The following is a 14,821-nucleotide window of genomic DNA, read 5'->3' as shown; positions in this document are numbered from 1 at the left end:
CAACCATAATGCATAATAAGCGTCATCAACAGGGGGAACATATTAGGTGTATGCTGATAAACTGTAGAAAGAATATATACATTTATAAGACTGGTTCATTAAAGAGAAAATTGTTCATAAGAAGGAAATGAGATCAAAGTCAATATTCAGACCACAAGGGGACAATGTTTTTAGACAGGATATCCAGTAAGCCTCCCTTTGTAGTAGTAGGATCTCCATGTTACCTCTCCTTGATAGAGCAACATGCTCAATGCCTATTTATTTTAGGGAGGAGATAGGATGGTTAGCTTCAACAAAGTGAGTTGCTAATGGATAATCAATGTTCTTACATGTGATTGAGCCGTGGTGTTCAGCTATGCGTTGTTTTAATTATCTTATTGTTTGTCCTACATATACTTTCTCACATGAACAGGTGATGAGATTGATTACTCTCTTGGTCTTGCATGAGATGATACCCCTAACTGGGATTTTTCAACCTGTATGCAGGTGTCTGAAGAAGAATGTTTTTATAATGCTGTTGCACTCTGCGCATGAGCCACATTTGTAGTTCCCATTTGGAATGGGTGTCAAGAGTGGGCTTATTGACAGAACCATGCCCGTGGGAAGGAGAGGGCAATATCCCAGTGCTCTGTGCATGGCTTGGCTGGAAACTTGTGACTTGCCCCCCCCCTCCCACTTAATGGTGAGGGGAAACCAAGAGCATATGCTCACCTTCTAATGTCAGTGATCTCTGTTCTAACTATGTTTAATGAAATCACCCAATAACCAAGGAAAATAGTATTGTCATAGCCCTGGTGATAATAAATCAGATTTTCTCTGGTCATGACAATTCACTTATTTCATTATCATCAGCAGACTCCTCAGCCATCTGTGAAATATGTGATTACATTTAACGTCATCATCAGTAGCAGAATCATTGTTGTCATTATCATCACTATGCAGTAGAATATAACATTTTGTTGATGGTATGCTTGACGAAAGACTGTTTTGAAGTGTAACACAGGTGTGTATTTGTGATTGTCAGTAAAAAAAAATCCTGTGCTTTTATAAAAATGTTTGACTTGTAAACAAAGATTAAAGTGATAACTAGGCTTCTTGTATTGTGTAATCCCTTGAACACCAATATCATAATGCTCGTTTCAATGTTCATTCTAAGAAGCCTAACTTTCAAAATAAAGTTATTTTTGGTTCAACCGGAACCCACAAAATGTTTGTTTGATAAGTATAGTATAGAGCACAATTATCTATTGAAATGTTTATGTCTTTTGCATGTGGAAAATAATTTGGACAATCTTAAAATATGACTGATGTAACTTGGTGAACTGTAACTTCGAAGCTGGTATCATTATCTTTGCACAGCATGCGCAGTACAGCATGCTCCACGAGCCTCCACGTTTGATCACGAGCCTGGTTAGCCAATCACGTCAAGCCACAATGTGTTTCCAAACAACCCTCCTTTTCACTCGACAGGCTGCGTCAACCACTTCCTCATTTCAACTAAAAAGTTTTCAGGTGAAGAAATTGATTGCTACTTTGTATCTGACATTTCGGATGATCATATACTGTAGTTACTCACTCCGTTGATATTATTACTTGATAGCTAAGAGGCTACATTGTAGCTACTACTTAATCGCGTTGGGAGAGGTCACAAGAAAATAAACATGGACAATACTGGTTTTCCTAGACAAAAAACAATCAAGCTTGTGATAAAAACACCTAATCAAGCCCACGGGGATCAAACGATTGAAGGAGTTGACATGGACTGGTCAGTGAAAGAGTTGAAGACACATTTGTCGAGAATGTACCCAAACAACCCGGTGAGTGAATGTAATAGTTAACTTAGCTAGCTAACGTTACCAGAGCAAGCTAGCAAGTCCTTGCCAAGTTATATAGGTCAAGGAAGCTTGTCAGCGAATGTGACGCTAGCTACTGTCAATAACAATCATTCAAGCCAAACAGCTAAGTTAGCTAGCTAGGCTATGCATAGTTGTGTTTATTAATCGTGGTTGCTGTCAGTGTGTGTCTTGTGTTGACATCTGTCCCACTTTCCCCCACAGGCTGAAAGTGATCAGAGACTAATTTACTCTGGCAAGCTGCTCCCAGACCACCTGCATGTAAGAGATATTTTCAGAAAGGTAGGTGTGTGTGCTTGTTCACCTATCTAACAATTAGACATATTCTCAGAACGCTATCTATATACTGAGTTATGTTTCAAGCATCTGGTCAGATTGCAGGCATCATCTGTCAAAAATATAATGTTACTGATTCAACATAATGTGCCTAGATCAGGGATTCAGTCAGCCCACACAAATACCTTAACTCCGGTAATTGCGAAACATGTCTTAGTTGTTTTAGTATTACTGCCGTGACTTTAAACTGTGCAGAACAGTTTGTATATTTCATATTTTTGGTCAATTAATCACAATACTAGAATAATTATTGTTGAACAAAACCCAGACTGAAAGCTGGACTTTGACAACCCTGGAGTTCAAGCCTATTATAAGCCCCTCATAACCCCTTTTCTAAACTTCAGATCAGATGTTGATCACTCAGTTCACTACTTTTCTTACAGGATTTTTCAATAGCCATTTTTGGTTCATTTTGTTATTTAAAAGGTTAAATGGGTGTCCCTCTATGTCCAGTGCCAAGAAGCCAAGAATGGATGTCATGTATATTACTGTGGTTTATGTTGTCTGGTGTATCTTATCATGTATGTATATGTCTTCACAGACGGACCTAACACCCACTGTGCACCTGGTGTGTGCAGTAAGGACTCAGCCTATAGGTCCACTAGGAGCAAGACCAAAGGTAAAGTACCCCATATGGAACCCTATCTGAAACTGTGACACTGGATTCTATGTGAAGGTTATGATGTAGTCCTAGGTGAAGCTATTTTAAATCTACTCATTAAATAGCACCAGTCAACAATGTCTCAGTTGTTGCTCCCCAAGATATTGTGCCAAACCATGATGAAACTTTTTAGTTCTGCTGTGCCAGTGATTCCCTCATGTTCTGCTTTAGAAACCATGCACACCACATGAATATTAACTAGTAGCAATAATTGGGAGCTCCCAGAGCTGACAAAGGACAGTCAAAGCCAGAAATGCAGCTTAGGAAAAAGCCACCTCACACAGTTGATAGGGCGTTTTGGCTTATCAAATGACTCCTTATCAGCCAAAATCGTCTCAATTATACCCCCATTCAGTGGTTGAGAATGTGTCAGTGGAGTCTGTTCTGTTCTCTGGAAAGAGGAGTCCCAGCTCAGTGGGTAGCAGGAGACAGGTGCACAAATGCTCTCATTAGGATTCTCTGGAGACCATAACTTTGCATCTCTGAAACTTTACTGCAGCTTATAGCTATGCAGCTAGATCTAAAGATAGCTAGGTTGGGGGTTTCACATAACTTTAAAAAAAACATTGTGTGAGTATATTCCTGGATGTTAGTGCCAAATGGGTCTAGACATGTCTGTGAGGGATTGTAAAAAGCTTTTTTTTTCAGATTGGGAATGGTATGCAAATAATCATACAATACATATTCAAGTGCAGTTTAAGGAACCAGGACCAAGTACCTTTCACGTTAGAACAATTGAAAACAAAGGACAAGCAAGATACTGTCCAAAAATGTTATTTTGAATCCTCTAGTCTACTGTGATAGTTTCTGTTGTCACTTTGTCAGTATCGTTTAAGATGAGGGAAGACGGTATTTTTTTTAATGAGCATGGCCTTATTTCAGCATATTGGATGACTGTCATTCATTTTCTGTCATTCATATTCCATTCACCAAGCTTAATGTAATATCGATAGCTTTAGACTACTACATCATACTTAAATTTTCCCTACACCCATCATGAAGTTGCTACAACCTATCCTATGAATGAAGGTTAAGAATGTAGGTGCACACAGGTCAAGAGAAATGTTTGAGTAGTCAAGGTGACACTCAGTGACACATTTAATACCACCTTGCACACACTTGCCTGCATCTAGCTTTTCTAGGGTGTAATCATTAGTCCAACAGTTGCAAACAAGAGTTTATTTTGGACAAATTCAGATATGTTTATCACCGTTACGTTTGCTTCCGTTTAAGGTTTTCATCAGAATTGGTGTAAAGAAAACACCCCTGATCACACGCAAACACAGTTCACTTTCATAGTAGCCACATACCAACAGCATGATGACTTTGCTCGTTATATTCCTTCTCGCATCAACACACTCTCCTCCTCTCACCTTTTCCCTTCGCTTGTGGACTTAAGTGCACAACACATCAGCTGTCTGTGAACAGAGGAAAAAATCTTTCCTTGCCAACATTTTTTTTTTTAATTAATAGTTTTTATTTTTCAGAAATTCACTGAGGATGGTCCTCCTCTGAGGAGCATCCACTGATGTCCACACCTGTGGTGTAACACCATTTCTCACTTTTGAATCAGGTCAGGGAATCAGAGCAGCAAGAGGCACAAACATCGGCCATGCCTACCGGTCAGAACCCAGAGGGTGCCTCCCGAGCCCCATCTGTGCCCACTGATCTAGAACCGAGACTGCGCAGGCCCCCTGCCCCCTCTCACACCCCACCAGCAGCTGCATGGCCTGGCGCTACAGCGTGAGTTAACAAGACTGGTGCATTCTTTGCATAAGGCTGGTGGTATTAGTACTGTATCTATTACTTGTGTTGCTTTATGAAGAGTTATATTGCTTGGAGATTATTTGCAATACATTGGTCTATCCTTCAGTCTGACATGACATGTCATTCACATTGCTATTATCCTGTGTTTCTAGGCTAGTGGCAGCAGAGATGACAAACCCAACCTTCCCCACTTACTCCCTCTACAGCCCTCAACAGCTTCTCTGGCTGCAGCACATGTATGCTCGCCAGTACTACATGCAGTAGTAAGTATTCAATCACAAGCATTTTATCACATTTAGTTATGTTACTTCCTACTGTTCTGCCATAGCATATTATTAACCCTCTAGAGCAGGGTTCCCAAACTTGCGGGCCGAATTTGGCCCGTGGGTGGTTTTATTTGGTCCCACAAGTTTTCTGATCCAAAAATAAATAAATAATAAGCTAACATATGAAAGTGTTTTAAGATGGTCATACCAAGGATTATTTAGCTGTTTGATTTTGAATTTTAAGACCCATTAAGTTATTAAAACATATATACAAAAATGATTCGATGGAACATTGAATTTGGCATTACTGCTATTAGCCAATAGAAACGCATTGAAAAACAGATTCCTACATGGAATAACAGTCCCCCAAAAAATGTAAAAGGAAGTTTGTTTTGAACTGTCTGTCCTATATCTGAGAGATATAAGAAAGATGTATCCCCATATTTTAGGTACTAAACTATGTACAGTACCAGTTAAAAGTTTGGACACACCTACACATTCCAGGGTTTTTAATTATTATTAACAATTGTCTACATTGTAGAATAATAGTGAAGACATCAAAACTATGAAATAACATATATGGAATCATGTAGTAACCTAAAGTGTTAAACAAATCTAAATATATTTGAGATTCTTCAAAGTAGTTACCCTTTGCCTTGATTACGGCAGGTAGGTAGCCTACTGGTTAGAGTGTTGGACTAGTAACCGAAAGATCGAATCCCCGAGCACTCCCATCTGGTTTGCGCTTAGTGGGACAATAATTTGTTTTTCAACAGGACAATGACCCCACACACCTCCAGGCTGTGTAAGGGCTATTTGACCAAGAAGGAGAGTGATGGAGTGCTGCATCAGATGACCTGGCCTCCACAATCACCCAACCTCAACCCAATTGAGATGGTTTTGTATGAGTTAGACCACAGAGTGAAGGAAAAGCCAACAAGTGCTCAGCATATGTGGGAACTCCTTCAAGACTGTTGGTAAATCATTCATCATGAAGCTGGCTGAGAGAATGCCAAGCTGTCATCAAGGCAAAGGATGGCTGCTTTGAAGAATATATAAAATATATTTAGATTTGTTGAACATCTGATTCCATATGTGTTCATGGTTTTGATACCTTCACTATTATTCTACAATGTAGAAAATATAAAAAATCAAGAAAAACCCTTGAATGAGTAGGTGTGTCCAAACTTTTGACTGATACTTATATTAATTTTTCAAAACTGGTACCGGGGACCTTCAGGCAAGTCTTGTGATACTTGTGGGCGTCCTAGAGCAAAACGCAGAACACCATCGTGTTCGTAGGAGTCAGCTTTCCACTGAGATGTCATATTAGTGTGTAGCCCAAACCGTTTGGAGGCTACAGACAGAAGTTGGCAGAAGAGGCTGTACCAACTTCAGATGAGTCTTGTGAAGCTGTCTTTAGAACTGTCGTTTTCGTGAGAGTATCATCTTTCAATAGAATAGTTTGTAGGCCAAACTGTGCTGATGCTACGGACATTTTCTTGAGAAGAACGATTTTCAGGATGTGTCATGGTCTGACAAATACCAGTCTAGGGTGATATCGGCAGATGGAGTGGATTGAGAAGCAGCCCATGCAAAAAAAAACATCTCTAGCTTAGACACATTTTCTTGGGGATTTTTGCGTTAATTAGATTTTTGCGGGGGCACGGAAATTGTAGGCAAGGGTTAAGCAGGGAAAATACTTGAAGTGTGTTTTGCTTAGACTGTGTCTGTCTTTTGTCCCAAAGCCATGCAGCCTACGCAGCAGCAGCAGCCTCTGCCCCCTTTGCCCCAGCCGCCGGCCCATCCCTGCCTGTCGCACCCCACCAAGCCGCTATCCCAGCAGCCCTGCCAGCCAATCAGAATGCACAGGACGCCGCCTTCATCAACCCGGGAGCAGCCAATCAGAACCTGCGGATGAACGCCCAGGGCGGACCTGTGATGGAGGATGAGGAGGATATCAATCGGGATTGGCTTGACTGGGTGTACACGGCTGCACGTCTGGGTGTCTTCCTCAGCATCGTCTACTTCTACTCCAGCCTGAGCCGCTTCGTCCTGGTCATGAGCAGCCTCCTCCTTATGTACCTGTGAGTTTGCTGTTTTTGTGGCTGTTTGTTTGTTCTTACACTACCGTTTAAAAGTTTGGGGTCACTTAGAAATGTCCTTGTTTTTGAAAGAAAATATTATTTTTTTTGTACATTTAAAATAACATCAAATTGATCAGAAATACAGTGTAGACATTGTCAATGTTGTAAATTACTATTGTAGCTGGAAACGGCTGATTTTTATGGAAAATCTACATTGGCGTACAGAGGCCCATTATCAGCAACCATCACTCCTGTGTTCCAGCGGCAAGTTGTTAGCTAATCCAAGTTTATCATTTTAAAAGGCTAATTGATCATTAGAAAACCCTTTTGCAAATATGTTAGTACAGCTGAAAACTGTTGTTCTGATTTAAAGAAGCAATAAAACTGTCCTTCTTTAGACTAGTTGAGTATCTGGAGCATCCGCATTTGTGGGTTCGATTACAGGCTCAAAATGGCCAGAAACAAATAACTTTCTTCTGAAACTTGTCAGTCTATTCTTGTTCTGAGAAATTATGGCTATTCCATGCGACAAATTGCCAAGAAACTGAAGATCTTGTACAACGCTGTGTACTACTCCCTTCACAGATCAGCGCAAACTGGCCCTAACCAGAATAGAAAAAAGGATGAGAAGAAAATGTTCATTATCTGTTAGTTGTACTGGTCCTGGGAATGTAAACAGAGTTTCCATTATTATCATATCAGTGAGTTGGTACCGCCTCTTTTTTTGCACTTCCTGTTCTTAACCATTAATAACATGAAATTCACCACCACGTGAATAAGATCTACTCACAAATAACATGTATCCTGTGTACTTTGACTGTATGCTATGACTGTGTAATAAACACACAGTTTAAGAAAAATCATGCAGATCTACTTTATTAATCCCTGTTGTCTTCCTCTCAGGCACACAGCAGGCTGGTTCCCCTTCAGGAGAAGGCCCCTGGTCAGAGGTCCCAACAACCAGGTCCCCGAGGTCATCCAGAACCACCAGGACAGGAACCCAGTTCCACCTGTAAGTCACGTTTTCTCTGGCGGTGGAAAACAGAGATGGCTTTATAACAATGTAGTAACATTCCTCACACAGCATGTAGCGTTTCAGTAACAGTGTTGAATAAATACAGTCTGTTTATATCTTAACTCTGGCGGTGGGGCTAACAGTTTCTCCTCTTCTCTCAGATGGAGGACCCTGCAGGAGAAGAGGGGGCCGGGGCGGAGGCTGAGGTTGATGAACCACACCCCCTGACTGCAGTGCTGGTGCCTCCACACAGGGTGTCCATCGTTTGGACTGCCTGGATCTTTTTCAAAGCCTTCTTTGCCTCTCTCGTCCCAGAGGCCCTAGCAGTGGCTAACTGAATTATCAACTTTTCCAGCAGGGGGCACACTGGTGCTGAATTTACCCTGAGAATTAGACTTGCCTCTGTCACGGGAAGTCCTCCCTCTTTGGACCTCTGGATAGTAGATGCCTGGACTATTTGTGAGAAATCCTGAATGATTTAGGGATTCAATGCATACAAATCCCTGCCTGTAGTCTGTTGTGTGTGTTTAGGGATATGGTGGTTCATTCGGCACTTCCTGCCTTATGATAGTGACCAAATGGTTGTATATGCAGTATATTACATACACTTCTCGCTGCCAAATGGTTGTATATACTGTAAATGAGTATTGGAACTAAAAATGTAAATATTATTCTATTGTCTGTGTAACAGGGTTGGTTATGTTTCCACTTGACACTGCAGAAACCTGTATTTTGATTGTGTATTCCTATTGGTTGGTTAAATGTACATATCAGTAAGTTGTTATGCCATTGGTCATGCTTGCAGATAGGGAGAGATCGCAAACTTCAATTCTTTCCAGTCTGATATTGACATTCAGGTGGTAGGCCACGTTCTGAAATTACTGTATTCTATTTTCATATTTACAATGTGTAGGAGTTCACTATGTACAGTACCTGTCAAAAGGTGAGGCACACCTACTCATACAAGGGTTTTTTATTTTTGATATTTTCTACATTGTAGAATAATAGTGAAGACATCAAAATTATGAAATAACACATGGAAACATTTAGTGACCAAAAAAGTGTAAAACAAATCAAAACATATTTTATGTGAGATTCTTCAAAGTAGCCACCCTTTGCCTTGATGATAGCTTTGCATGCTCTTGGCATTCTTTCAACCAGCTTCATGAGGTAGTCACTGGGAATGCATTTCAATTCATTTGCCTTGTTAATTTCTAGAATTTCTTATTTTAATGCGTTTGAGCCAAGCAGTTGTGTTGTGACAAGGTAGGGGGGTTATACAGAAGATAGCCCTATTTGGTAAAAGAGCAAGTCCATATTAGGGCAAGAACAGCTCAAATAAGTGAAGAGAAATGACAGTCCATCATTACTTTAAGACATGAAGGTCAGTCAATCTGGAAAATTAAGAACTTTGAAAGTTTCTTCAAGTGCAGCTGCAAAAACCAGCAAGCACTATAATGAAACTAGCTCTCATGAGGACTGCCACAGGAAGAGAAGACCCAGAGTTACCTCTGCTGCAGAGTATAAGTTCATATAGAGTTAACAGCCTCAGAAATGGGCAATTAACTGCCCCTCAGATTGCACCTCACAGAGTCTACGTAACAGACATCTCAACATCGACTGTTGAGAGGAGACTGCGTGAATCAGGCCTTCACGGTCGAATTGCTGCAAAGAACCACTACTAAAGAACACCAATAATAAAAGACTTGCTTGGGCCAAGAAACATGAGCAATGGACATTAGACTGGTGGAAATCTGATGAGTCCAAATTTGAGTTTTTTGATTACAACTGCCGAGTCTTTGTGAGACATGGAGTAGGTGAACAGATGATCTCCGCATGTGTGGTTCCCACCGTGAAGCATGGAGGGGGATGTGTGATGTTGTGGTGGTGCTTTGCTGGTGACACTGTCAGTGATTTATTTAGAATTCAAGGCACGCTCAACCAGCATGGCTACCACAGCATTCTGCAGGAATACACCCTCTCATCTGGTTTGCGTTTAGTGGGGCTATCATTTGTTTTTCAAGAGGACAATGACCCTAAACACACCTCCAGGCTGTGTAAGGGCTATTTGACCAAGAAGGAGAGTAATGGAGTGCTGTATCAGAAGACCTGGCCTCCACAATCACCAGACCTCAACCCAATTGAGATGGTTTGGGATGAGTTGGACTGCAGAGTGCAGGAAAAGCAGCCACAAGTGCTCAGCATATGTGGGAACTCCTTCAAGACTGTTGGGAAAGCATTTCAGGTGAAGCTGGTTGATAGAAGGCCAAGAATGTGCAAAACTGTCAAAGGCAAAGGGTGGCTACTTCGAAGAATCTCAAATATAAAATAAATGTAGAATTGTTTTACACTTTTTTGGTTACATGATTCCATATGTGTTATTTCATAGTTTTGATGTCTTCACTATTATTCTACAATGTAGAACATAGTCAAAATAAAGGAATACCCAAACTTGACTGGTACTGTATGTGTACGCTACCTGTTAGATATTGGTCATGTTATTGCTGTAAGAGCGAGTTAGTTAGTTAGTTTCCACATGCTCTAATTTTAATGGTCGCTTTAGCTCCCTGCTATTTTCAGACGAGTCACGAATCTACAGCCATCAACATACATCTTACACATCTAACGTGCTTCCTTGTTTCTATCGTCAGGTACCGTCACATTTATTGTATTTTGTACTGTTTTTGTCATTGTAAAGATGTTTGATAAAAAAAATATACCCAGTCTGATATTAAAATGCAAGCGATCAATCACGAATCTGCAGCCATCAACCTATAGTGGTCCTGCACACCGCTGGCTGGCCATTCCTTTCTTTAAAAAAATATAACAATGCAAGAGTTACCAAGTACGATCACATCTGCACACTTTACAAAACATATCTTATTATGCAAGCTTGCTTTCATCTGGGTTTAATTCTGGGATGCCCATAGTGCTATATGACTAACAAGTTTGTATTGCTCTTGCTCAGAGATGGATGTGCTATACAGGGTTGTGTGTGAGTATTGCATGCTTTTCTGGTTGTCTCAGATGTGAAATAGAAAGCAATGTCAACATAGTGTGGTTTTGATTCATTAGAAAGGTGAAAGAACTGAAAGCTGAATTATGGTAAACACAGGAACATACAGTTGTCTGGGGCTTAGGCCAGGCTTAGGCTGTATCTGTCTAAAAACTAAATTGAATCATGCATAGCGAACTTGCTCCCTTGTTATACAGATGACAAAAATATGTATTCAGACCCTTTGACTTTTTCCACATTTTGTTACAGATTATTCTAAAATTGATTAAATTGTCACCCCCCCCCCCCCCCCCCCATCAATCTACACACAATACCAAATAATGACAAAGCAAAAACAGGTTTAGAAATGTTTGCTAATTTATTAAGAATAAAAACTGATTACAGTCACGTAAGTATTTAGACCCTTTACTCAGTACTTTGTTGCAGCACCTTTGGCAGTACAGCCTCGAGTCTTCTTGGGTATGACGCTACAAGCAGGGCACACCTGTATTTGGGGAGTTTCTCACATTCTGCTCTGCAGATCCTCTCAAGCTCTGTCAGGTTGGATGGGGAGCGTTGCTGCACAGCTATTTTCAGGAGTCTCCAGAGATGTTCGATCGGGTTCAAGTTGGGGCTCTGGCTGGGGCACTCAAAGACATTCAGAGACTTGTCCCGAAGCTGCTCCTGCGTTGTCTTGGCTGTGTGCTTAGGGTCTTCGTCCTGTTGGAAGGTGAACCTTCGCCCCAGTCTGAGGTCCTGAGTGCTCTGGAGCAGATTTTCATCAAGGAAATCTCTGTACTTTGCACCGTTCATCTTTCCCTCAATCTTGACTAGTCTCCCAGTTCCCAATAAGGCTGTAACATAGCAAAATGTGGAAAAAGGCAGGGGGTCTGAATACTTTACGAATGCACTGTATACACTAATTGTAATTTCCCTCTAGTAAGTTCCCAATTTGATTTGTCTTTTTGTTTTTATTTTGGTAAAACAGCTGTTTAGGGGATGCTACTGTATTGTAAATATTTTGTGGAGACTTGCATTAATAGATGCAATTAATGTACTTATTTAAAAGGATTGCCTCTTAAGAAACAATAATTTACTAGTAAACTAACAGAACAAATACTATATCACATCTACAGTACTCAATAACACAAGCTTGTTTCAGATAAATATGTTTTTCATTTTCATAGCATATCTCATGCAAATGTTTTAAGTTCACAGGGGTAACCCTCCTTTACTCCAACTCTACAGCTTTTGCAATCCAAAGTTAATTGACCTGTTGGAGAAATGTGGGGTTTGCAAACTGCATTCTGTGTTTACTGTGTGGGGTTGTAGTACATTTCACTCCTTTTCCCCATTGCTTCCTCTGAGTTGTCCAGGCAGGCTAGAGAATTCAGCTAGTACTTCTGGTCCATAGAGTCTTGCTCCCTCTGACCCAGTCCACTCTGGGGGTACATCTCTGTTATGTACTGTCCTATAATAACCCTACCTCACAGAAGTAGCTGCCTGGGGACAGAAAGACCACGCAACAAAAAACACCCCCAAATCCTCGGACTTCAACTCTGGCCTGGTTGAGGCCCAATTATAGCCTACTGGGGCAGTTTTGTGATGTTTAGTTTATCAAAGGTTAGCCTCAATCCATCCCCCATCTCCCTGGAGGTGTTTTCTGTTCCCTCCCTCTTCCTCCGCTTGTCTGTTCGGCTCAACACAGCCTGGATCAGTGGCAGGTTTCTGAGGAGACACTACACAGCTCTGGGATCCAGTTTGATCCAGTTTGAAGTCAGTATTAATTTAGCTTCTTGTGTGATGGATAAGTGTTTGATGACACTCCCAGTCCTGCTGCTGTTCCTGGGCCTGGTTGGGATATCCCGCTCCTGTCTGAATCCTGTCTCTGCACACAGATTCACTGGGGCTGTCTGTAGGCTGACCTACTCTGCAGCAGTGGTCTGTGAGTATGACTACTCTATTCCCGTCTCTCTCTCTCTCTCTCTCTATGGTGTTCTCTAGGATCTCTCTCAGCTGATGCTGAAAGTGCTTTATAGCTTCCTTATTGCATAGTTTTTTTTAAATAAAAACATTCGATTTTACTGACTTATTTTGTCTTCAGTAAATGAGAAGACCACCAAGGTGATCCAGGCTGCATTCCAGCATGAACAGCGAGAAGTCTATTCTCTTTGTTGGAAAGGTTAAATATGGGCTTACCATGTGAGTGGACCTCTCTCCTTCCACAGTCAGCACACCAGCACCACATGTACGTGCATTTCCTTTCATTCTCCTACATTTCCTCACTTGCAATCATTCAGTCCTACATTCGCTAATCATAGATAGGTGAACTATATCGCACATGTTTGGATGAATGCATAAGCACTTATTTTTAAATCACAAACAGATTGAACGTCAACTCTGTTGCCAGTGCTTTATTGATTGGCTCTTTTAAGGAGCAACCAATAATATTGTCCTCTCCTGATCTTTGCCCTCTCAGTCTGGAGATCCATAACCTGTCGATTGGGCAGAGTGAGTTTGAGCTGAAGCCAGGTAAAGGCACTGAGATTGCTATCTCCAAAGTGTCTGCTGTTTCCAAGGGAACCATCCAGTATGAAAATGGCAGCTGGCTGTGAGTCCTTCCATCAATCACTGTAACCGGGGAGGATGACACTGAGCGGGAAAAAGATGGAACTAGTGTTGATCAGTTTATGTTCAGATTTTTAATATACATTTCTGTGAGTTTTAATGTTATGTTGTATTTTAACCAAATATCCTGGTATGTAGGCTACTACTAAGGCTTGTATGTTGACCTTAGATAACTGTGTGCTGGTGACACTGCCATGTGTCACTGTTTGCAGTGTCAACGTGGGACATTCAGTAGATTTTGAAATTGAGTCACATATTGATCTCGGCATTAATCCCAAACTTTGTAAGTACATTTTTCTGTCCATTGTTTTTGTAGTTTTCAATGTTCACTCTCATTCTCATTCTCCTCAAGAGTTGAAAGGAATCTTATAAACAGAGTTTTATTGTGATATGTTGTAATGTATTTCTTGGCACTGACCAGTCTTTCTATGTCTCAGATTGTGGAAAAGAGAATGTTGCCGCAGACACCTCAGTCTGTGAAGTGCGCATGTGCAATAACTCAATTAACCTTTTCACTCCTTCTAAACAAAACAATTTTTTAAGACTTTGGCAAAGGATAAAGTCTACAAAACGTAGTCCACTCTGCTCACAACAGACTAGTTTTGGGAACATAAAACTGTATTGAGATCAAATGTTTAATCGATGAGAACATTTGCAGAATGTCTGTCAAAAATCCAACTCCTTCCATCTTCTCCCACTGCCGTCCACTGGGCTTCCTCTCACTATCATATTTGGTAGTGAGTGGAAACGCCAAGCGGATGCTTCACATTTATAAATCCAGTGAAATATCTGTGTCATTGTTCTATCTGTGGTATATGTCTCATTGGCCTTTACTCAATTAGATTTGCTCAACTCCTGCATCCTCTCTCCTCCGCCCTCTCTCACCTCCTATTGAAAAAGGTCAAAGGTAATCGAGGAGAGGCAGCGAGGAGAGTGAATGTGGGCAAAGATGTGCTTGTATGAAATTAAAAGGCTTAGGGATTCAAGCTTAGGTTGATTTTAAATGGAATTTTAATAATAAATATGTTGGATTCACATCTCCATCTCAACCAAAAATAAAAGTTAAAGAATAGGATTAAATCAAATCAAACTGTATTTAAAGTATATTTTAAGTTTAATTTGATTTAGTCCTTTTCTTTAACTTAGATTTTTGGTTGAAATTGAGATGTGAATACAACATATCAATTATTAATTTGTAGACAAACTGGAATTA

General features: G+C 40.7%; 1 protein-coding gene and 1 long non-coding RNA gene across 2 annotated transcripts; both read left to right on the top strand.

Moving 5' to 3' along the window:
* The first annotated feature begins 1,426 nt into the window (after positions 1 to 1,426).
* LOC110520206 (homocysteine-responsive endoplasmic reticulum-resident ubiquitin-like domain member 1 protein) lies at positions 1,427 to 8,938 on the top strand. The gene is made up of 8 exons (XM_021597364.2): positions 1,427 to 1,817; positions 2,058 to 2,135; positions 2,731 to 2,808; positions 4,424 to 4,593; positions 4,770 to 4,880; positions 6,632 to 6,970; positions 7,874 to 7,982; positions 8,147 to 8,938. Exons 1-8 carry the CDS (start codon positions 1,662 to 1,664, stop codon positions 8,321 to 8,323), a joined length of 1,218 nt encoding a protein of 405 aa, XP_021453039.2. The 5' UTR covers positions 1,427 to 1,661; the 3' UTR covers positions 8,324 to 8,938.
* Positions 8,939 to 12,600: 3,662 nt separating this feature from the next.
* On the top strand, positions 12,601 to 13,997 carry LOC110520201. The gene is made up of 3 exons (XR_002472956.2): positions 12,601 to 12,925; positions 13,085 to 13,228; positions 13,460 to 13,997. It is a non-coding gene; the product is annotated as an uncharacterized LOC110520201 (long non-coding RNA).
* The last annotated feature ends 824 nt before the right edge of the window (positions 13,998 to 14,821 follow it).

This window comes from Oncorhynchus mykiss, chromosome 1 (genome assembly GCF_013265735.2).
Source record: "Oncorhynchus mykiss isolate Arlee chromosome 1, USDA_OmykA_1.1, whole genome shotgun sequence".
Taxonomy (NCBI): domain Eukaryota; kingdom Metazoa; phylum Chordata; class Actinopteri; order Salmoniformes; family Salmonidae; genus Oncorhynchus; species Oncorhynchus mykiss.
Note: the sequence above shows the minus strand (reverse complement) of the source record. Positions and strands in the feature narration are given on the sequence as shown.